At 55.5% G+C, this 23,554-nt stretch overlaps 1 protein-coding gene across 1 annotated transcript; it reads right to left on the bottom strand.

Annotated features, from left to right (window-relative positions):
- Nucleotides 1-3,254: 3,254 nt before the first annotated feature.
- On the bottom strand, nucleotides 3,255-22,257 carry ZNF775 (zinc finger protein 775). The gene is made up of 3 exons (XM_082846051.1): nucleotides 22,251-22,257; nucleotides 12,235-12,315; nucleotides 3,255-4,807 (listed from the first exon to the last, which is right to left on the bottom strand). Exons 2-3 carry the CDS (start codon nucleotides 12,266-12,268, stop codon nucleotides 3,285-3,287), a joined length of 1,557 nt encoding a protein of 518 aa, XP_082702177.1. The 5' UTR covers nucleotides 12,269-12,315; nucleotides 22,251-22,257; the 3' UTR covers nucleotides 3,255-3,284.
- Nucleotides 22,258-23,554: the final 1,297 nt, after the last annotated feature.

The raw sequence follows: 23,554 nt of genomic DNA, 5'->3' as shown, positions 1-23,554 counted from the left end.
GAAGTTGACAATGCCAGGCCTCCCTCGGAGAAGACTGCCATCGTGACAGCGGAAGAGGTTTGGGCTAACAGGAGACCTGGGACCTGCCATCCGCTTGCAATATGACCCACTGGACTAGTCCCACCGTCCCCCTCCCCCTCCCCTGTATCACTGCCCTGCCCAGGTCATAACTCGCCGTGAGATGGTGAATAAGAACGCCTTGCTGACAGAGCTGGGGCTGGGAACGATTTGTTGAAGAGTTGACCGTAGAGATTGTTCCAAGCTGTGTATCAAAATGAGTTTCCACAAAGGCCCAGGAGCTCCTCAAGGGCGGGGTCTGTGACTGCTATGGCCTGCATTGTGTCTCCGCAAATTTATATGTTGACGCCCTACCCTCAATGTGGTGGCATCTGGAGATGGAGCCTTTGGGAGGCAACTAAGAATTAGCTTTAAATGAAGTCGTGAGAGTGAGGTCCGCCTGGTGAGATTAGTGTCTAAGAAGAGGGAGAGAGAGACCAGGTCCTTTCTCTCTCTTCTACTTCTCCCCCACTCCTTCCCGCCCTCCCACCATGTGAAAACACCGAGAACAGGTGGTCATCTGCAAGCCAGGAACCGAGCCCTCACCAGGAGAAGACTCTGCCAGCACCCTGATCTTGGACTGCCAGCCTCCCGGACCGTGAGAAATGCACGTCTGTCATTAAAGCTCCCAGCCTGTGGTGGTGCTATGCTGGCCCGAGCCGACTAAGACAATGGCTTATTCATCACGGCATCCCTGAGGTCTGACACAGTGCCTGGCACACTGGAGGCTTGTTTAGTAAATCATTGCTGTGCCCCCGTGCCATCCCAGCCTGGTCGATGGGACGCGCACCTCGGTAATTCTTCACCCTGATGGACTTGGCCTTGTCCCCATTGTGACCCAAAGCACCCACTTTTGAAGAGGTAGGCCCCCTGGGGTCAGTGAACAGGCATCATTCTCATGACTTTGGTGGGAGAGGGGAGCTGCGATCAGACCTCATCGACCCCGAGTCTTACCAGTGCAGCTGTTTGATTGGTGGGAGAGGGGAGCTGCGATCAGACCTCATCGACCCCGAGTCTTACCAGTGCAGCTGTCTGATTGATCTGATCACTAAACACAGGTCATTTGTGAACGATAACACATCCTATTGTATGGAAACTCCTGCTCAACTGATCTCTTCAGTATCTGCCTGCCCTGCCGCTCAGGAACGTGGTTTAACAGGCCTCTAATGCAGACATGGTACCTCTGGGATGCTTCCTGGAGGAGCAGGGCTTGCTTGAGTTGGCCTCAGAATTTCAGGAAGCAAATACCCCATCATTACAGTGGGTTTTGATGAGATCCCAAGCGTTCTGCTTCCCTGAGCAGGGCCGGCAGGAGAGGGGCAGGGCTTTGCAGGGAGACAGGGCAGCACCTAGGGCTGGGTCAGAGCGTGCTTAGGAAGACCCTTCTGATTTGGCCCCCGGCTGGTCCTCAGACCTGAACTCCCAGGTGGGCACACCTCACCCATTCGTGAGGTTTCACACAGCAGGGTTTGTGATCAAAGGCCTGGACCACGAGTCAGCGGCCCTGGCTGAACATTAACCATCACCAGAATTGTGTTACCCAGGTAAGCTGGATCACCTCCATGTCTTTTTTTTTTTTTGCGGTACTCGGGCCCCTCACTGTTGTGGCCTCTCCCGCTGCGGAGCACAGGCTCCGGACGCGCAGGCTCAGCCGCCATGGCTCACGGGCCCAGCAGCTCCACGGCACGTGGGATCTTCCCGGACCGGAGCACGAACCTGTGTCCCCTGCATCGGCAGGCGGACTCCCAACCACTGCGCCACCAGGGCAGCCCCTCCATATGTCTTTTTGTGATGCTACAACACTTCAAGCTCCTGCCAGATGAAAGGGATTAAACAAAACCTGAGAAGAGGGGTGAACGGAAGCCAGGGTGACCGCACAGCTCCTGGAGAAGATAACACTTCTCTGAGTTCAAGGGAGAACCAGGCGGGCCCCTGCTGGTCCTCCCTGGAGGCAGGAAGGCACAGTTTCTCCTCCTACAGAATCACCCTAGGGTTCCCCTTTTTCCTCCCACTTCCCAGCTATCCAACCCTGGTACCCCGATACCCACGCCCTCTGCAATCCCCTCCCCTCCTGTGGGAAGACATAGTCCAAGGCTACAGCCAGGCCGGAGCCCCAGGCTCTTCTGCTAGCACTAGGGCCCCAGCTGACCCTGCTTTTGGAAGGGTACGAGGGGTGACTTTTGAGGGGCTAGAGGTCAAGGGGGGTATGTGGGAAGTGATCAAAATGTCTTGGAGAGGGAACAGGGGAGAGAATACTGCCCTCCACCCCCAGCAAGAACTGGCCATGGGGACTGGCTGTGCTCATGGCCAAAGCTCCCTGCCCTCGTCCTGGGGCAAATGGATCCCTCCAAGCACACAAGGACCCAGAGAACAGGAAGGGCGGCTTAGAAAGGAGACCACATGAGACAATCAGTCCTTCATTTCTCTCTTCTGCAACACCAGCGTTGATAGGGATCCCGGGCAGTGCCCGCCGAGTCAGGGCAGCACATTCGCTGCTCTCCTGCTGCAGGTCCCTCCCCAAGGTACCAAACCCCAGCTGAGACCACCCCCGCCCCCCAGTCCCAGCCCCTGACCATCACACACACACACACACACACACCAGTCCTAGGGTCAAGCCGGCCACCACAGCACCCTGGGCAGCGGGGCACTTGGTGTTGAGGACCATCAAACCATTCCCTCCTTCCAAAAACATGTCTTGAGTAGCCATTAAGTGCTCAGCACTGGCCTCGCACGGGCATAGGCGCGCCCCTCCCCAGCCCCCATCTGGGTATCGCTCAGTCTGTTGAGACTCCCCCACAGGGACGCCCCTGGGCTATCTGGCAGCTGAGGGCAGCTGGCTGGTGCCACAGCTGACCAGTCCAGACCAGCGCCATCTCACCCAGGGAGCCTCGCCCAGGGCCGTCGACAGCCCCCGCACTCAATGCCCGAGGGCTGCCGTCCCACCTCCAAGGAAGGACACAGACGGGCCTCAACCATCACAGACACATCCAGGCTCCAGGGTGAGGATGTCTGATCTTACCTCCTCCCTCAGCCCTTCCCGGGACTTTTCCCGGCCCCATTTTGGGATGCTTGTGGAATTCTGTTCTCAGGTCTGAGAGCCTTGAAGAAAGCACCTTTTGATAGGGTCTTACCCCCTGGGGTTCTAAAAGCCACCATTCCTGGTCATTCCCCACACGCACCACGCAAGCATCCCATCCCGCCCATGGGTCTGCTTGGGTCCAGGCCCCCTAGAGCGCCGCGCCCTTGGCGCTGGGGGTGGGCGCCAGGGCGCCCCGGTGAACGCGCTGGTGCTTGAGCAGGTGCTGCTTCTGGCTGAAGCCGCGGCCGCAGGAGGCACACAGGTAGGGCCGCTCGCCCGTGTGGTTGCGCCGGTGGCGCGTCAGGTTGGGCTTCTGGCTGAAGCGGCGCCCGCACTCGGGGCACGGGTAGGGCCGCTCGCCCGTGTGGATGCGCTGGTGGATGGTGAGCGCCGACCACCACGAGAAGCTCTTGCCGCACTCGTTGCAGATGAACTGGCGCGGCTCGCCCGGCCCATCCGCCCGCGCCCGGCCCCACGGCACGTCCCCGGGCCCCCGGGCCGGCAAGGGGCCGTGCGACGGCGGCGGCGGCAACAGGCCGGGGGCGCCCTGGGCGGGCGGCTCGGCGGCGGCGGCGTGGGCCTGCTGGTGAGCCCGCAGCGCGGCGCGGCTGGGGCGGGGCGCGGCCGGGGCGCCGGGCAGGTGCGTGCGCTGGTGCTTGAGCAGGTGCTGCTTCTGGCGGAAGCTGCGGCCGCAGTGCGCGCAGGGGTGCGGCCGCTCGCCCGTGTGGTTGCGCAGGTGGCGCGTCAGGTTGGGCTTCTGGCTGAAGCGGCGCCCGCACTCGGGGCACGGGTAGGGCCGCTCGCCCGTGTGGATGCGCTGGTGGATGTTCAGCGACGACCACCACGAGAAGCTCTTGCCGCACTCGTTGCAGATGAACTGGCGCGGCTCGGCGGGGGCGGCGGTCCGGGCCCCGGGCTGGCGGCACCAGCTCTGGCAGAGCCCCAGCCAGGCCCACTCGGGGCGCCCCCGCCGGGGCCCCGGCCGCGGGCGACAGCCCCGGTGGGCCGTGGCGTCCCGGAGCAGCGTCTGCAGCCCAGCGCGGGTGCCCTGGCGGTCCCGGGCGTGCGCGCGCTGGTGGATGCGGAGGCCCACCTGGTGGCGGAAGCAGCGCTCGCACTCGGGGCACGGGTGGGTGGCGGGCCGGGAGTGGGTCTTCTGGTGCTTGAGCAGGTGCTGCTTCTGGCTAAAGCGCCGAGCGCACTCGGGGCAGCAGAAGGGCCGCTCGCCCGTGTGGTGCCGCTGGTGGCGCGCCAGGTTGGGCTTCTGGCTGAAGCTCTTGCCGCACTTGCCGCACGGGTACGGCTTCTCGCCGGTGTGGGTGCGCTGGTGGATCTTCAAGGTCGACCACCAGCTGAACCTCTTCCCGCAGTCCGGGCACACGAAGTGACCCTCGCCGGCAGAAAGAGCGGGGCGCAGGGGGCTGGGGGTCACCCCCGGAGCCCGGCCTGCCGGCCCGCCGTCCTGCTCGAGGGGAGGGGCCCACCTTGGACCCCCAGTCTCCTCCTGTCCCCCCCAGGCTCGAGGCTTCCCCACGGTCTGGCATGGCGGGAGGCTCCGACGCTGCTGGAAAATGTTCTCCTTATCCTTCTGGGAAAGCGCGGCCTGTGGCCCCAGCGCCTGCAGCAGCCACTCTGGCTTCTCTTGCTTGATCTTCATGACCAGCACATCTCCTGCCGGAGGCAGAGGGAGAGAGACGGCGAGAGTCATTCGGTGCTCGGTGGGGTGGAGGGAAAGGGCGGGAGGGAGGGAAGACGCGTTGGGAGGGCAGAGCTTGGCAGAAAATGGGGCGGGAGAAAAGGATGCAGAGGAAGAAGAGAGGAGGGAGGGTGGAAAGGACAATAAAGGGGAGACTGGGGTGTGCGGGAGGGCAAAGAAAAAAGACAAGGAAGAAACGATAGGTGAACGTTGCTGTGCCAACGACCCCGCTGCCCGCCTCCTCCACCCTGAGGCCCAGGGGAGTCTTCCGACCCAGGAAGCAAGCAGAAAGTGGCCAAGTTTCAAAACATCTCCTTCTCTTCCTAAGGGGACGGATGTGCTGGACACTCGCTGGACGAGTGCACGTCCAGTCCCCCCAGGGGTGGGGAAGCCAAGCCCCACATCACTGCCAGGCCTCTCCGGGGCAGCAGCCGTAGTGCGTGCGCACCTTACCTTCTTGGCAACCTCACCTTTCTTCAACAAAACCATGAACAAGAAAGTAGGCCAGAAAGGTCTCAGCACCCAGAATACGTGTTGCGTCGTCCTTGCACTAAACGAATCCTACGCAGCAGCAGCGCACTCTGCTGCGAACCCACCCCTTACACCGTGCTCAGGTCAGAGGGTGCTTTGCTTCTGGGGTCATGGACATAAGCCATGATGGAAAAGGTTTGCCGCAGACACTGCATCCAGACTGCCTGATTCCATTTATACGTAGGTCGAAAGCTGGCAACTAATGGACGAGTTAGAAGGGTAACGGCCCCCTGACAGAGGGCACTGTGGTTGGAAGGGGGCCTGGGGCACTTCTGGGGCTCTGGCAATGTTCTCCTTCTGGATCTGGGTGCTGGTTACATGGGCGTGTTCACTTGGGGAATTTATACAGCCCGCGACCTGTGCACTTTTCTGTGTTACACTTCAAGAAAAAGTTTATGTTCGATAAAAAATAAATGAAACAGTTGGGAACAAAGAAGAGAAACTCTAAACAACAGTTGCCAATCCACCTGCCAGCGCAGGGGACACGGGTTCGATCCCTGGTCCGGGACGAGTCCACGCCCCCGCGGAGCAGCTAAGCCCACGCACCACAACTGCTGAGCCTGCGCTCTAGAGCCTGCGAGCCACAACTACTGAAGCCCGCGCGCCTAGAGCCCGTGCTCCTCAACAAGAGAAGCCACTGCAAAGAGAAGCCAGCGCACTGCAACAAAGAGTAGCCCCCGCTCGCCGCAACTAGAGAAAGCCCATGCGCAGCAACAAGACCCAGCGCAGCCGGAAAAAAAAAAAAAAACGAAAAACGCTGCCAATATTAAAAATACAACAAGGCAAACCCTAAGGAAGTAAGAGGAAGGAATTAATAAAGACAAAAGCAGAGATGATAGGATAAAGGGAACATAAAGATAGAAAAAGAATTCTGATAAATCCCCAAATACCATGTATAGACATTACATCAATTTGAAAAATCGATATAAAACGGATGACTTTGCGAGGAAAAATAAATTAACAAAACTGACTCAAGAAAAGGTAGAAACCATGTCTATAGAAACAATTAGAAGAGACTGAAAAGAAAGCTAAAGTTCAACCTCGAAAATGGGTAACTGGCCACTGAACCGTACAAAGAGGTTCTACTAAAACTTCACGGCAAGGACTATTCCCAGCTTACATAAACTGTGACCATGACTGGGGCAGGGGGAGGGGGGAAGCTCACATGTTAACAGGACCCAGAATAAGACAAGGGTGGGGTAGCAGGAAATCATAGGTTTATCGTTCTTTGAAAGTAGATGCAAAAAACAAACAAGCAAAAACACTGGCAGAGCAAGTGTGGCGGTGTTAAGAGAACGATCTATCGTGGCTTTGCTGGAGCTTCTCCAGGAAAGTGAAGATGACTCAACACAGTTCATGCCATTAACCTTTTAAACATTAAAAACCTTATACTATCTCAATAGATGTGAAAAAGTCCCAGGATAAAATTCAACATCACTTCTGGAGGGAGAGAAGGAAAAGGGAAAGGCGGGAGGAGAAGAGAGGGAGGGGTAAAGAAAAAAGGAAGGAAGGAAGCTCTTAGCAAACCAGGAACATAAGCACATTTTCTTACGTTGACAAAGGAGCTGTATTAGAAACGGCAGCAAATGTTATAACCGAAGGCAAAAGATTAGACGCCTATTCAAGTTAGGAGCAAGGTGAAAAAAGAAAGATATATATAAATCTTGGAAAGGAGGAGAGAACTGTCATTTGCTGATAATTATTAACCTAGAATGTGTATGAGAATCCACTGATGAAGTTTTAGAAATAAAAGTTTCAACAAAACTGCCAGATAAAAAACATTAAAATTCATAACTTTTTAAAATGGCAATAAAGTAACTGTAAGTATACCTAATATATCAGCAAAACATAAAGAAAACTACTAAACTTTACTGAAGGGATAAAATGTAAATAAAACAACAGGTACATCATATTCCTAGATAAAAGCTCTCCATACCAAAATGTTTAAATCCAGTGTAATCCTAATTAAGTAAATTATAACATTTACTATGTGTGTAAATCACCCAGAAATTCTACAAATGAGCAAGGAAGAATTTGGCTTATGCAACATTAAAAGCTAAAATACTATCACCACACATCCATTAGAATGGCTAAAATCCAAAACACCGACAACACCAAACGCTGACAGGGATGTGCAGCAACAGGGACTCTCATTCATTGCTGGTGGGAATGCAAAATGTTACGGCCACTTCGGAAGACAGTTTGTCTGTTTCTTACAAAACTAAAGATACTCTTACCATACGATCCAACAAATCACTCTCCTATGTATTCACCCAAAGGAGCTGAAAACTTATGTCCACACAAAAACCTGCACACGGATGTTCATAGCAGCTTTATCGATAACAGTCAAAACGTGGAAGCATCCAAGAGATGTCCTTCATTGGGTGGATGGATAAACAGTGGTGCACCATACAATGGAGTATTATTCAGTGATAAAGAGAAATGAGATCTCAAGTCATGAAACGACATGGAGGAAACTTAAATGCATATGACTAAGTGAAAGAAGCCAATATGAAAAGGCTACACACTGTATGATCCCAACTATATGACATTCTAGAAAAGGCAAAACTGTGGAGGCAGTAAAAAGATCAGTGGTTGCCAGGGGTTGAAGGGTCAGGGGCAAAGGGATGAACAGGCAGAGCACAGAGGATTTTTAGGGCAGTGAAACTCCTCTGTATGATACTGTAATGGTAGGTACAGGACATTAAGCATCTGTCCACAGAAGGTACAACACAAAGAGTGAACCCTAATGCAAACTATGGACTTTATTTAATACAAATGTGTTAATAAAGGTTCATCTGTTGTAAAAACTGCACCATTCTCATGCAAAATGTTAATAACAGGAGGAACTGTAGAGAAGGGTATAGGGCACTCTTTGTCCTTTCTGCACATTTTCTCTGTAAACCTAATACTGCTCTAAAAAATAAAGTCCATTTAATAAAAGTCTCGACTGATGCAGTTGTATTGACATGGCTGTTCCACAGTGAGCCAGGTGAGGTGAGGCTGTAAGTGAGAGTCCCTCCCACCACTAAAAAAAAAAAAGCTAAAAACAATCATTAAAAGTGTAGAATAGGGGCTTCCCTGGTGGCGCAGTGGTTGAGAGTCCGCCTGCCGATGCAGGGGACACGGGTTCGTGACCCGGTCCGGGAAGATCCCACATGCCGCGGAGCGGCTGGGCCCGTGAGCCATGGCCGCTGAGCCTGCGCGTCCGGAGCCTGTGCTCCGCAACGGGAGAGGCCACAACAGTGAGAAGCCTGCGTACCACAAAAAAAAAAAAAAAAAAAAAAAAAAAAAAAAAAAATCATTTCCAGATGGATTTAAGTGCTGGTTTAAAAGAAGCAAATACAGTATTAGAAGAATTAGGAGAATTTGTTTCGAATCTAGAGGTAATTGGTAATCTTCTTCAACAGGATGCAAAACATAAAAACTAAATTTAAAACCCCTGTACGACAAAGGATACTGCATATGAGCAAACTAGAAATGATCGTGTGGGGCAGCCTTTTCCAACAGAGCTTTCCACAGAGTGAAAACATTTTACATGCAAGTTGTCTGATACACGTGGCCTCCAGCCACAGGAGGTTACAGAGCACTTGGAATGTGGCTAGTACTACCGAGGAACTGAACTTACTTTTTTTAATTTAAATCTAAATTTAAATTTAAATAACCGTATGTGCCTATTGGCCACCTACAGGACAGCACACGTCTATCCCGAGTATATAAAGGACTAATAATATCCCGAGTATATAGAGGACTCCTATAGATACGATGGAAAGAGGTGCACCCTCCCTAGTAACCAGCAAAGTGCAAAATAACAGTATAGCATCTTTTCACCCATCACAGCGGCAAATGTTGAAGAGGTTGATAATATCCCGACTTCACAATACACATGGAAATTACATAGGAGGATAAGTACAACATGGATATGCTGGGGGCCTAAACGAATTCAGACTCTTTGAGGACGACTTGACAGTGCTTATTAAAGTTATAAATGTGTACAATCTTGCACCTCTTCCACCCAGCAATTTCACTCTAGGTGTTTATCCTAAGAAATACATATGAGTCCAAAGAGGAACGCCTAAGTATAGTCACTGAAGTGCTATCTGTAATTAGGAAAAAGGGGGGAACAACCTAATTACCCATCAATAATAGTCTAATAAAATTTTCACTCCCGTCATAATGTGGAATACTACGCAGCAATTGAAAAGAGCTATATATGCTCATGTGAAAAGATTTCGAAAACATTTTAAGAGAAAAAAACAAAACTGAAAATCAGTATCAGTCGTCTGATCCAACTTATGGAAAATAAAACCATACCTCTCTGTACATACACATGCCCGATCCAGGACGGTTCACACCAAACCCAAGATGGTGGCCACCCTGCAGGTGACATGGACCATAGCAGGATGAGATGGAGAAGTCAAAGGGGACTTACACTTTATATGTGTTATTTGAATATTCTCATAAAAATTCAAACATTATAATTTTTAAGTCTTTAAAATATCTTAGGAAATAAAGAGAAAACCTCCCCTCTAATCTGGTGGCCTTTAGTTTTGAGGCCAAAGAGCTCTGCTCCACTCCACAGCCTCACTGGCCACGTGGGGGCAAAGAAACCGATGTGGTGCCCGTGGGGGCAGAGGTGGCAGGGTGGGAGGGTCACAGAAAGCACCTGCAAGGGGCCAGCTTTCCACCTGGCGAGATGACACTGTGAGGCCTCCCCAGATGCTCGGTTGTGAGAGGTCATTTTATCAGGAGGAATAATTTGAAAATGAAAGTAGTGATTTAAATTGTGTACGGCAGGAATCGAAAACCCATGTATAATGAGCTTCACTGATTCAAAGAATGTTTCCTTAGATGCACTGAACTGTTGGCCAGCGGCAGTATTTAACAGGGCTAGCTGTCCAAATTGGTGGTCATGTACTGAATCCAAAACATACTCCAGTCAGAGGGGCACCACTGTCCCCAAGCGACAGGGCACCCACTAGTGCCCCAGAGCCCCACAAAAGCCACTGCCTTCCCCTGATCAAACCTGGCCTTGATATCCATCACAGTGGCTGGGTTGCATGAGGAGGCCCTGAAGCCCAGGGGTGGCGCGTGTAGACCTGTGACGTGTGTTGCTGGGACTTCAGTCGTCACGGGCACCTTCCCGTAGGGATCAGGCGCTGACACAGAGGAAAACAGGCTTGTGCCTGCCTGTCCCAAAGGTACTGGTCCTCAGTCAGCATAAAAAGCTCTAAATGGTTCAGATAAAATAAAAAGGTGCTAAAAGGAGAGCTATTGCTTAATGGGTGGTTTCTGACATTATGGGAAAAGTTGAGCAATGGATGGTGGTGATGGCGGTGCCACAACGTGAGTGTGCCTCATGCCACTGAACCGTACCCTTAAAAACGGTTACAATGGTAAATTTCATGTTATGTATAATATATTTCACCACAATTTAAAAAAACATATAAAATAAATACAGAGTAAAAGGTACCTGAAAGAGGTAAGCTCCCAATTATCTGAAAACTCTGGCTTTCCAGAAGAGTCATTCCTTCAGCCTGGCCAGCAGGCGTGGCAGCCTGTGGAGGCTGAGCTCACAGGGGCCCCCAGGCCCCAGTGGCTCCAGGGTCCAGGCCGGTGTTTTTCTACCTCTTCCCGAAGCTGCAGCTGCGGTACGGGGCAGAGAAGGCCCTGGTGGAGCCCATCTCTCACGTCTGCATTAGGATCTCCCTTATGAGTTTACGTGGGCAAAAGGGTCCTTCAGCTGAAATGTTTGGAACCGTCTGCCCTAGGTTTTCCTGTAATTACTGTAATGTCAGCCACACACACACACACACACACACACACACACACACACACACACACACACACACCCCTCGAGTGCTCTCAGCGTTCAAAGCGACAGCCTGGGGCAGGGGTTGGGGGGGACTGGGAAGTGGGGTGGCTGAACTCACTGCCCAGAACAGTGTGGTGTCCATATATCATACTGCCTCCTTTGAGCTGGTGTTTTGTTTCTTTTTTATCCAATTGCCTGATTTTTGTCTCATCTTAGGCCCACTGCAGGGATTGTCCTGGGAGGGCGGGGCCTCTGGGGTCCATAGGGCAACTCCCCTGGAAGGGGTGGGAGGTAAAGAAGCCTGGTCACTGTGCTGAGCGAGGGGCAGAGTTCCCAGGCCTGGGCCGGTCCCCTCTCCCGGGGCCAGAGCCACCGTGCAGCCCAGCTACACCCAGAACAGGGCCTGCCACAGAGGCTGAGAGCGGGTCTCAGACCAGGGGCTGCTCCATCCCAGAAGCGGGAAGCAGGTGGCTGGGGAGGGGTCTCCACAGGGTACTTCCCACTCTCAGCGGCACCTGCCCCCTGCCCGGCAGACACCAGGACTAACTGCTGTGTTTCCTCACCACCGGCTCCAAGGGCATCAGCTGACACAGACCATGAACTGTGTGACCCCGGGAAGCTTAATGGACTGAACTGGAGACACCCTCCTGACCAACCACCAGCAGGGCTTGTTGCGACCACGTGTCCTCCCCAGAGCGCTGGCTTTCGGCGTGTGATCAGCGCCAACACCACGCACTCCCTGATCTAGCGCTTGACAAACACCTGATCTTCCCCCAGCAGATTTCTGCATGGGGTGTGTGTGTGTCCGTGTGTATGTGTGTCCGTGTGTGTGTGTCCGTGTGTGTGTGTGTCCCTGCCTGGCAAGCACAGGCTGGGCTTTGTCAGTTCTTAGCCCCCTAGTCTGTGTTTGCTCCATCCTTGGACGTGACCTCAGTGTCCTGGTCCCACCGTGTGGCTCTACAGGCCACCAGCAACTCCTGCTCAGCTACAGAGAGACGGGGAAGACAGGGCTGGGGAGGGGGCCGTGGTGGGCTCCCACCTGCCCCCTTCTCTTACCTGTGCTGCTGTCGCCAGCCAGGCCACTCTCCATCCCCGGAGGCCCCTCGGCATCAGCACGGCGGCTCCCTGCCCGGCCGTCTGTGGGTGAGATGGGAGCAAAGGAAAGAGAGTTGGCCTGTGGGACAAGGACGAATGCCACTCACAGGAAGCAGTCCCTCTTTTTCAAAAGCTTTTCTATGACCTCTGTCGAAAAGAGCAGGATTTTTTTTTAAAGCACATATACCTGCTAGGCAGGTAAAATGTGTATAATTCCCATTTTATGAAGAATAAACTGAGGCCAGAGAGGGCTGCTGACATGCCCCAAGTCACAGAGGTGGCCGAACGGCAGAGCTGGGCAAGGTCCCTGGGCTTCTAACTCCCAGACCAGAGCCTCATGCCCACACTCTCATCACCTGCGGGGTGGGGTGTGAAGGATGCCACAAGAGAGAACCAGGAAACTCAAATAAGTTTAGAGACACCCCCTACCCTGCAACGTGGTCATGAGGACACCCTGGAGGGAAGAACCGTCCCTCCAAAATCGCCAGCCACCCCATCTCTCAAAGCCCCCGTCCAGGTTCCCGCGCAAACCCTTCTGGGGCCTCACAGCCACCCCCCACCCCCGGGCAAGAACACACGTGGCCAACCTGGGTCCTAGGGACCTGATTCCTCATCCACCAATCTGGGGCTCATCTTTTTTTACTCTTCAGTCTTTTTTTTTTTTTTTTGCAGTACGCGGGCCTCTCACTGTTGTGGCCTCTCCCGTTGCGGAGCACAGGCTCCGGACGCGCAGGCTCAGCGGCCATGGCTCACGGGCCCAGCCGCTCCGCGGCATGTGGGATCTTCCCGGACCGGGGCACGAACCCGCGTCCCCTGCATCGGCAGGCAGACTCTCAACCACTGCGCCACCAGGGGAGCCCCCTCTTCAGTCTTTTGAACATCTCCCGACTGGCTCATTTGGTGCCTGGAACGTGATTGGGACGGGTCCTGCTGCTCTGACCCCTTGGCGCGGCCGCTGCCCCTTCCAGGCCCCAGCCTAAACGTCACCTCCTCTGAGTGGCCTTCCCTGGCAGCCCCGTGTAAAGTCACAACCCTAGCCCCACCTCCCATTCCTCCCTGACACTTTTCGCCACCGGACAGGATATTTACTTCTCTGCTCATTCCCCGACAGGAATCGAGGACAGGACTTCCCAGGCTCACTGCCGAGTGCCAGGGTCCGGGCCAGAGCCCACACGTGGAGGGCACCAAACAGCCGTGTGTGGCACGAACATGCTGCTGGTTACGTGCGCTCAGGGATGTGGCCGCTGCACGTGGTGCTGCGGCGGCCCCCCCCCCCGAGGTCGGGGATCTCGTTTCCTACGCCTGCACCCCCGGACCCCCTGCACTCCCAAACAGGCCCCAGCCTCTGCCCCACGAGACGGGAGGCTGGGCTCACGCTGCAGGACCAGGAACCTCTCCTCGGCCACCGCTAGGGCTCGGGGAAGCCAGCCTCCCCTTGCTCCACACCTCGGGCCCCGGAGAGCCTCCCAGAAACCCCATTCTAAGGGTCTCCCCGCTTCCTTCTCCCAGGTCCCCTTCCAGCGGCTACTCCGGGGACAGGGACCCAGGCTGGAGATGTGGACCCTGCCCGGAGAGGTGGGGGGCAGGGGTGTCAGGGAGATACAAATCTGAGAAATAGAAAACTCACCCTCCCTGGTGCAGAAAGGGAAAGAGAACCCTCCCCTTTCATTCAGAGTATTTTCTTTAGAAAACTTCTAATTGGAAGTTCTTTCTCTGCCCCTTTGAGGTGCATGTAAATCTTTTTAAAGCTCACTAAGCCTCTTGCCGGCTTTACAACCCAGGACTGCCTTTCTCGAGGACCTGGGAGCCATCTCTCCGAAATGCAAACATCAAGGGAACAGCGGCCAGTGTCCCCTGCCCGTGGGAGGTGGGAGCCTAACTCTCCAGCAGCACCGGGCTCGGGGCTGCAAACCTCCTCCCGTCACCAGGATACAAGAAGTGGATGTTTCCTTTGCATAAAGGCAATTAGCTATCACGGGTGGCCTCCCAATTCCAGGCGAATTTAGGGTGAACTCTGTGTGACAAACGGTCAAGTCCTCTTACCCGAGGACTTTCCCTGGAGAACACGTGTGCAGTGGGGTCGCCCCTGCTGGACTGTGTAACAGGTGAGATTTCTGTCTACAGTCTCTTAGCAAATTGCCTGTGATGTGCACCACATTCCAGTCTAATGCTTATTCAGTTAAAAACTTGTTTTCTTTCTCTCCTACTTTTGCGGGGAGTTTTTCTGAGTTGGCAGGAGATTTGGTTTTTAATTCTATTTCCCCAAAAGGGGTCTGTTACGCGCTCCTGCTGTGGGTTACTATAGACACTGAAACCTGCCTGTGGTGCAGAGAAAAGGGGGCCACAAATGAGGGCAGGAGAAGGCCCCCCTTGGGGCCCCTGATGGCTGCCAATGCTCCTGCCTTAGCACCACATTTTCCTTCCGGGTCACTCTGCATCCCAGGCCGTGGGGTAGCCTCTCACCAACTGGAGATTTAATGTCTGCCTAAGGAGACTCAGAGGACGGGCGGACAAAGAGGCCGCTTTGATATGGGGAACCTCAGACGGGGGGTGGAGGCTCGGGCCACAACTCAGGGCAAGGGCAGCGGGTGGGACTTGGGCTCATTCACAAAACCCCTACACAACACAACTGAGGCCCCTTGAGCCAAATCAAATCGGTCCTACTCGATCCGTTCTGTCTTAAGAGGTACTACGGACTCAAAGTCGCCTCGGGTGGCAGAGGGGCTTCAATTCTTGGTGACCAGTTCACAGGGAGTCTCTGAGCTGCGCCAGAGCTCATGGTCCGAGAAAGAACAGAAGTGGAAATGGAAGGAAAGGACCCTCGTGGGCCCGAGGGGAAGAAGGAAGAAAGGAGAGGGCAGGGGACAGGAACAGGGGGCAGGGGCTATGTCTTGGGGGCCCATCTCCACCTGTGTGCTCAGGTGGGATGTGTCTGGAAAACAGGCCAACGGGTGTCCTCAGACAAACCCCTGAGACAAGCCGAACGGCAGAAGGTCCCTGTGTGTGGCAGCATCTTTCCAGGCCGACCAGGCCCCCGCACACCCCACCCTGATGCACCGCACTGCACACCTCTTCTCGCCCCACCAGACACATCACTCAGCTGACTGGAGAGAGAGAGGCCCAGGGACACGGCGAGCAGGCCGCCCAGCAGAAGACCCTGGCCAGAAAACAGGAGGCAACGGGGGCCGATCCCCATCCACCAGTGCCCACACCGAGTCCCTAAGGGCCACCTGGTCTATCACCCAGCTCCCCGACCCCAATCTCTGATGACCTTTGCCCTCCCTGCCCAGCAGGTCCCCTGGAGGGTGGGACACACGCAGGGGGTGGGTCTCAGGACAGGGCCCCAGTCACCTCCTCCTTCCCAGCCGCTGGCTCTGGGTCAGGCCGCAGTTGGGATGAGAGCCCCTTGACGGGGAGGCTTTGCGGGACAGCTGCCGTGACAACTGCCGCGCCACACAAGGCGGGACTGTGGCCTGGGGCAGGTGCTGAGGTCTGGGGGCAGGGAAGGTAACAAAGGGGCTTCGATCTTAGCAGAGATCTGGGGGGAAGGCAGACAGCAGCTGGGGGTGCACAAAGGCCACGGGCCGGGAGAGGCGGTGCAGGGACACGTCCCCAGATCTCAGGGCCCTGGACCTTTTCCACCAGCCAAGTACACCTCTCTTCACAGACTCAGGCCCCACATGGGGAGGAAGGAGATGGCGCCTCGTGTGTCCTCTGTCACCAGTGGAGTGGGGACCGGCCACGTGCCCTCCACCAGTAGCTCAGGCTTTGAGGGATGCATCTCCCCAACTCCAGCCGAAGGCCCAGCTCACAGGCCCTGCTCAGCTAGGAGCCCCACCCAGGGCGACACCATGTGCCACCGTTCCCCCATGCGCACAGTCCCTCCCCACAGGAAACCGCGCACAGGAGGCAGTCTTCCCAAGGTACGCTGCCCACCGAGCTGACCGCCCTCACACCAGTAGCTCAAGTCCCCCGGGGAGCAGCCCAGGCCAGTGTTTGGAAGAGGATGGGCGAGGGCCCGCAGGCTCCCTTTAGCCCTCACCCTGAGGTTGTGCTCTCGGAGTCCTCCGGGGGGATGGAGACTCTGTCTGTCCTTCCCTCATTCACTGAGAGGACGGGGTCTTCCCTGGTCACCTCGGTATTGACCTGGCTCTGGAAAGAAAAGGGGGTGACGAGCCAAGCCTCGGTAGGGACAGGGAGACCGACTGTGTACCAGGCACTCAGCAAGCTCCGCCCACTTCGTCCTAAGGAGCCCCGGCTCTGAGACGTTAAGCGGTTTGCTCAAGGTCACACAGCCAGTAAGTGCTGGAGCCAGGACCGGCGAACTGGGGTGGGCCTGCCCCACCCAGAGGCCCTGCTCCTGGACCACGCTGCCTCCAAGAGAAGGTGCAGAGTGTCCCAAACCTTAAGCCACCAGGGCCTCATTTTCAGGAGGCTGGCCTCTAGACCCACATGTTGGTTATTTAAGTGTGTATAAATTAAGTTTAAAATTCAGTTTCTCATCCACACTGGCCACGCTTCAAGTGTTCAACAGTCACACGTGGCTAGAGCCACCGTAACATCCAGCAGAAAAGAAGACTTCCAGGTTCACGAAGTTCTGCTGGGCAACACTGCACTAGATATAAAGCTCCAGGATGGCGGTGGCCCTGCCTGCCGGGGCCTGGGACGCAGAAGGCGCTCAGTTTATACTGGGTGAATGAATAAATGAATGAACGAATGAAAGAAATGGGAAGACGGGGCCCCTCTGGCCCCAGTGCTTCATCACCAACAACAAATACCTCAGGACAGGTTAATGATGTCCCCGGCCTGGGAAATGGATCTCAGTTAATATCAGTGGACGTTTCATTTAAAATATACAATCATAGGTGGTTGCCAAGGGGGAGGGGGTTGGGGGAGGGATGGAGTGGGAGATCAGGGTTAGCAGATGTCAGCTTTTATATATAAACGGATAAACAACAAGGTCCTACTGTAGAGCACAAGGAACTATAGTCAATATCCTGTGATAAACCATAATGGAAAAGAATATATAAAAAAAGACGGCTGCCCTGGTGGCGCAGTGGTTGAGAGTCCGCCTGCCGATGCAGGGGACACGGGTTCGTGCCCTGGTCCGGGAAGATCCCACATGCCGCGGAGCGGCTGGGCCCATGAGCCATGGCCGCTGAGCCTGTGCTCCGCAACGGAAGAGGCCACAACAGTGAGAGGCCCGCGTACCACAAAAAAAAAAAAAAAGAATGTATACATGTATAACTGAATCACTTTTTGTTGTACAGCAGAAATTAACACAACATTGTGAATCAACTATACGTCAATAAAGAATATTGATAAAATACAGTCATAGGCATACGCGAAGAAACTAATCTAAACACTAAATGCACACAAACATATCCAGAGACGATCATGTCTAACATCCAAGGCGGCTAAGTACACAAACGTTCAAAGATACAAAAATACAGAGATACTCATACACATGAGAATACCTGCAAAATTGCATATGCAAAGTACAGAGAGATTGAAATATTAAAACATCCACCCATACACCTACAGATCCAGAGACACAAGTGTGCCAACGTGAACCGCACGAGCACAAATCACTCCCCTTTCACACTGGACAAAACAGCAATGGACTCCCTGCTGACACAAGTAACCTCACAATCCATGACCATCCCTCCAGGTCCACTGCTCCGAGGAACGGAACTCAGGGGATGATGCAACCACCGGGAGAGGGAGCGACAGCGGGTGATGGGGAACAGTCACCTGCTGGGGTACCGGTGGGGTAGGCTGAGGGGAGGGGGGCGGCGTGAGGCAGCAGTGCTGCAGCTGGAGGGGAGAAGCTGGAGGGGCACAGAAAGCCCTAGAAAGAGGACAGGGCTCTGCCCGGCCGGCCAGTGCAGCCCCAGCCCCAAGGCCACGCTGCAGGGGTCTGGCCAGGAGGCGGCGGCAGGCCGTTCCCCTCTCCCCTGGGAACCTGAGCCCAGACTCCTCGGCCGAGTCTGCCCCTCGCAGTGCACTCGCATTGGCTGCCCCTCTCCTCAGACCCACGCACGCCTGGACCCAGGATCAGGAGCCCTGAGTTCTAGCCCACCTGTCCTCTAGGCCTAGGTTCCCAGGGGCGAAGGTGACTGAAAACGCCTGCTTCGGGGGCTTGCTGTGAGCATCAGGTTGGGGTACACACTAGACTTTCGAAATGGTCTTCTCTCTCTTTCTCGCGGCCTGAGAGCAACCCACACCCGAAGGTTCTGAGCCCTCTCTCCGAGCGCCCCATGGCCAGCTCACCCTTCCTAAACCGCTACCCTTCAAGCTGCTTCAGAATCTCTGGAGGCCCCCCGCGCCCACACAGGAACCCCAAACTCTGCTCAGCAATGGGAGCCCGCCTCGCAGAGGAGCCGGGCGTGGACAGCTTTCACGGTCAAGGCTACCTGCGGAGCTGTGCTGACAGAGCAGCTCCAGGTACCGCCTCTCCCGGGAGATGGAGACTGGGTGGGGAGACGGCCTCCTCCGGGCCAGGCTGTGGGCCAGGGGTAAGGAGAGCAGGGCCGGGTCTGGGCCCTGAGCGCCAGGCAGGGGCTGGACTAACGAGAGCCGCGGACGCTTCTGCCGGCTGAGCTCAGGCGATCCCCGCGGCCTCACACCCCGACTCTGTTGCGGGGAGGAGCTGGTGTAGCCTTTGTCTCCCAGGACTGCACAGCCCCCAGGCCCTCTCCCAAAGCCAGTCCTACGCAGGCCACTCCCGCGCGAGGCTGGTCCCTGGGCTTGCGCTCTGGCCCATCTCTGGATAATCAGTGCTCTCTCCAGGTGTCGGTCCCCCACCCCTGCACCCACTTCACCCTCCTCTCCTCCAGCGTTTCTGACTGAGGAGGAAATGCAAACCATCCCCAACAAGTGGCTTTAAAATGGTATTGGAAAGGCAGGGCAACTGCTGTTTCCACCTTTCATGGCCCGAGGACAGACAGGCAGGCCGAGGTCCTAGCCCAGACCAGGTGAGCGTCACCTCCACCCACCACCTAGAAGCCTGCCTCCCCCCCACATCCCAGCATAAGGCATGCCCGGCATCCTTCTACAACTCCCAGAACAATCCCCGAGCCCCTCCAGGGCCCCCACCCCATCCTTCTCTCCCATCAGCCTCCCTGCTCCTCCCTCATTCCTCTCCGACTTCCCAGATCTACTCACCACCGGATCAGGTGTCCCCATGCACCCTCACTGTTACCTCTTCTAAGCCCTCGACCGTCCTCCCCCTTCTCCATCCCCTCTTCCTACTCCAGCATCTGCAGACCTCAGCCTTCCAAGCACTGTGGGGTCCTCAGTCCCAGGAAAGGGGACAGCGGTGGGGAGGAAGAGGGCGGGGCAGGCCATCGTCCCACAGAAAGACCACACATAGCGGAAGGAGCCCAGGACAGGGAGGCCAGAGACCTTGGGACCGGGTTTGCTTCTGGTTAGTCACGTGACCCCGGGCCAGCCACTTTCCTTCCCTAGGCCTCAGTTTCCCCATCTGCAAATGGAAATAATGCTTGGTCCTCTGTACAGAACTGTTATATCAAGCAGTGGGAGGGAAACATTGCGAAAGGACTCGAGAATGTTCACAAAGGTGCAAGATGAATTCTTTTTAGGTCACTGCATTGCCATCACCCCCTCCCCACTACCCAGTTGTCAGAACTGATAGGAAGAGCCCAATTCAGTGACTTCAGTTTGCTTCCGCCAGCATTCCCTGGGAACCAGGTCCAGGGCCGGCCAGGGCAGCCAGGGCAGCTGCCTTATCCCATCATGCCCGCCCACCTCCCAGAGGTCCCGGATTCAACCCCTTGCCAGTCCCCAAGGCACCTCCTCCCAGGACCCCTGCCCCACCTGCCCTGCCCAACATGCACACCTTTGCTGAGACTGTCACTCCCCCACCTCCCCGCTCCCAGGCCTGTCCCCCACCCATGGCATCCCCATCCCCAGTCTTTGCTCACCTGTCTCCCTTTAGAGGACAGAACGTCACCCACATTCTTCTGCCCCAAATCTAAGACTCAGGAGCCCGCCAGGGCCTGGGGACCCCCATTACCTGATCGAAGGCAAGGGATGAAACCAACTGCTAACAACACTTTGGACAATTGTCACATTTTGATTTATAAACACTTTTTCACCCTTGCTGCATTCAAAGGAGCCTGGCAAGGATAAGGAGTGTTTCCCCCTTTTTGGATGAGGAAAGCAAGGCCCAGAGGGGACATTCCCTGCCTCAGAGAAAGTTAGAACTCAGGTCTCCTGCCCACCTGGCCCACCCTCCCTTGCAGGCCACCCCCATCCTAGGAAACCTTAGACTCCTCAGCTTAACCCTCACCAGGGGAGCAGGTGCCTGGACCAGCTCTGCACTTGGCCCTGGGCATCCTTTGCCCCTCCCGGCGGGACTCATGAGGCCTCTCAAAACTGCCACCACCTTTCACTACCGCAGAGCACAGCCCCCACAATCCACAGGTCACTAAATCATACCAGTGCTGTTTTAATACCTCCAGCGTCTGCCACCGCTGCTGCCTTGGTTCAGGCCTCAGCACTGCTCACCTGGAGACTGCACTGCTATCATACCTCATCTTGCCCCTCCAATCCATCCACCACCCAGACTCAAAGCAATTTTCCTAAAATTACAATTTAGACATGTTACTACTTTGCTTAAAACACTTCAGTGGGTCCCCAGCACTTTCAGGTACTGCTAAAAATTTCTTGGCAAGACCATTTAAAATCTGGCCTCTGCTCACCTCTCACTGTACCACCAACCTACACCCATTGTCCCCAGATGCAACCCCCTGACCTTGCCGTGTCTAGGGACACCTGTGATCAGTCTTGGAATACCCCTGCCCAACTCTTCTCTGCCCAGCCCAGATCCAGGATCACTTTCACCAGGAAGCCTTTGTGGATACACCAGGCTCAGTTAGGGGCCCTTCTCTGTTTAACCTGTGCACTCACCCAACCCAGTACCATCTACACAGTATCATAATAATTTGTCTCCACAAGAAGACTGTAAACATCTTAACACAGGGAGTGTTTCTCTCTCCCCAACACCCAGCACAAGGTCCAGCATACTGTAAACCATTCATAAAAATTTTAACAAAGGAACATTTAGATGAAAGAAACTTAAGTCCAAAACAGATTAGAAGCATAGAGTCATGGAACCTTAGTATTGAAAGGAGACTAATACCCTCTAATATTCTCATTTTACAGATGAACACCTGGACCCAAAATGCACACCTAATAGTGGAGCCTGGACATAGCCGGCCTCGAGTTGGGGCTCTGACCACACCCCACCCCAGGTCTGGTGGACCAAGACACACGCCAGGCTCCATCCTCCCAAAGGGCTGGAGGGGGCGGCATCTCTATACCCTCCACCTTCACGAGGGAAGAAACCCCCAGCGCCTACCCCCAGCCCCATTGAGATCTTGGCTCCTATGCCTGTCTTCCTAGGATGGAGGTTTCGGGGAGACCCCTACACACACTCCTCCAATTTCTGTGGTGCTTCCCTCTCATTGTTCTCGCCCCCATCCTCAGGCCCACTCATTTAATCATTTATTAAGCACCTACTATGTGTCACTCTGCGGCGAGCACTGGGGTTCCCGCCCTGCAGGAACTCGATCTTTGCGGGAGGCTGACACCGCTCCCGAATATCGGGACAGGCTCTGGCAGAGCGCGCCCGGAGGAGCCGGGGGGCAGTCCCCGCGCTCACCTCCGCGCCTCTCCCGCTCTCACGCCCCGCTCCAGCTCTGACCCGGCCTGAAGCCCCTTCCCACGCACGACCCGGGCCCCTCTCCCCGTGAGCTGTGCGGGGGTAAAGTTCGGGGCTGAGAACGCGGGGGGCTCGGGGGACCCCGAGGCCGCCTCCAGCCCGAGTCTGGGTGGAGACAGCGCGGGAGGAGCGGGGCCGGACGCTGGCCCCGCGGCACGGTCCGTCCCTCCGCACGCCCCTCCCCGCCCGGATTCAGAGGGACTCGGAGGGAGGGGACGGGAATAAATACCTTTGACTTTGTGGCTAAGGTTAACGGGAACTGCCACCCCGGGGCGACTTGGGCACTGAGCTCCCCGGCCCCGCCAGTCCCGGGGCAGGCGGGGCGGGCACGCGCCCCTGATTGGCTGGCGGGCCTGGCCGTCCCCGGGGCCGCCTCGCCACCTAATTGGCTGCACCTCTCAGATGACCAGCTCAGCCCTATCGGAGAAGTCTGCGGGGCGGCTCCTTTGTTCTCCGGAGCCAATGGCCTGCGTGGGCGGGCTGACCTCGCCTCCCGAGGGGCCAGTCGCGGCCCCACCAGGCATTAAAGCGGCGGCCGTGGGGCGCTGGGCCCGATCTCCCAGGGGAGGAGGGGCGGGGGCAAGTCCAGAGAGCTGGTGACCCGACGGCGCGGCAGCACCCTCTCCTTCCCTCCGTGGAGCTCTCCCTCCCCATCCAGGCCGCGCAGACGCGCGCTCTGAAACCGATCCAGTCGCTCGGCAACTCTCGGTCCGACGCCTGCGACGCGCCCGCACCGCCCTTGGTGCCGGGATCCGGGGGAACAAGACGCACGAACCCCGATCCGACGATCACAGTCGAGTGTGCATGTGACATGGTTGTGGCACTTGGCACTACGGCACACCAGGTGTTAGAGTGAGATGTGCGAGTCTCGTGCGACGGGAGAGAAATCGCCCTCCGCACTCACGCGGCCCTAGGCACGTCGTAGCCGCGTGATAAATGAACCTGGGGTCTCCAGGAGAGACTTAGACATCATTAAGTCCAAACCCTCCCTTTTTGTTGAGGAAAGAGCGACCAACGTTCCTAGGTCGAGTACTGCTGATTTAGAGGCGGGGTCCAGATGGCCAAGGAGAGTTTTCTGTTCCCAGAGACCGTCAGGAAAGAGAATTTTCACATCTACTCACCCAGATCGGAAGGAAATGCTCCTTTATGTCAATAAAATTCCTCACACAGCTACCTCAAAGGGGGCCGGCCAGCCAGGGCAACTCCCACTGGCAGATTCTCTCCGGAGCTGCCCAGAAACCGCCTTTGGGACAGGAGGTTGATATCAAGAGAAGCTGGCCTCACTCTGAGAGTTGCTACAAACCTTACTGTTAAGCCTATGGACTTTATTCTAATGGGTCAGCAGCTGCCTACTAGGCGTTTGCCATGGGCCCAGCTGCCATTAAGCCTCATAACACAACAGAAACGGGGGACCCAATTCTATCAGTTTTGCCACAATCTTCTTGTGCAGTTTTTACGAAAGATACTTTCTGTCCCTGGACTTTGACTTATTCATCTGTAAGAGTTAATAATTTTCTAGTTACAGTCGGCCTT

The sequence above is a fragment of the Leucopleurus acutus genome (assembly GCF_964270905.1).
Source record: "Leucopleurus acutus genome assembly, chromosome: 9".
Classification (NCBI taxonomy): domain Eukaryota; kingdom Metazoa; phylum Chordata; class Mammalia; order Artiodactyla; family Delphinidae; genus Leucopleurus; species Leucopleurus acutus.
The sequence above is the reverse complement of the archived record's forward strand: the minus strand, read 5'-3'. Positions and strand labels throughout refer to the sequence as shown.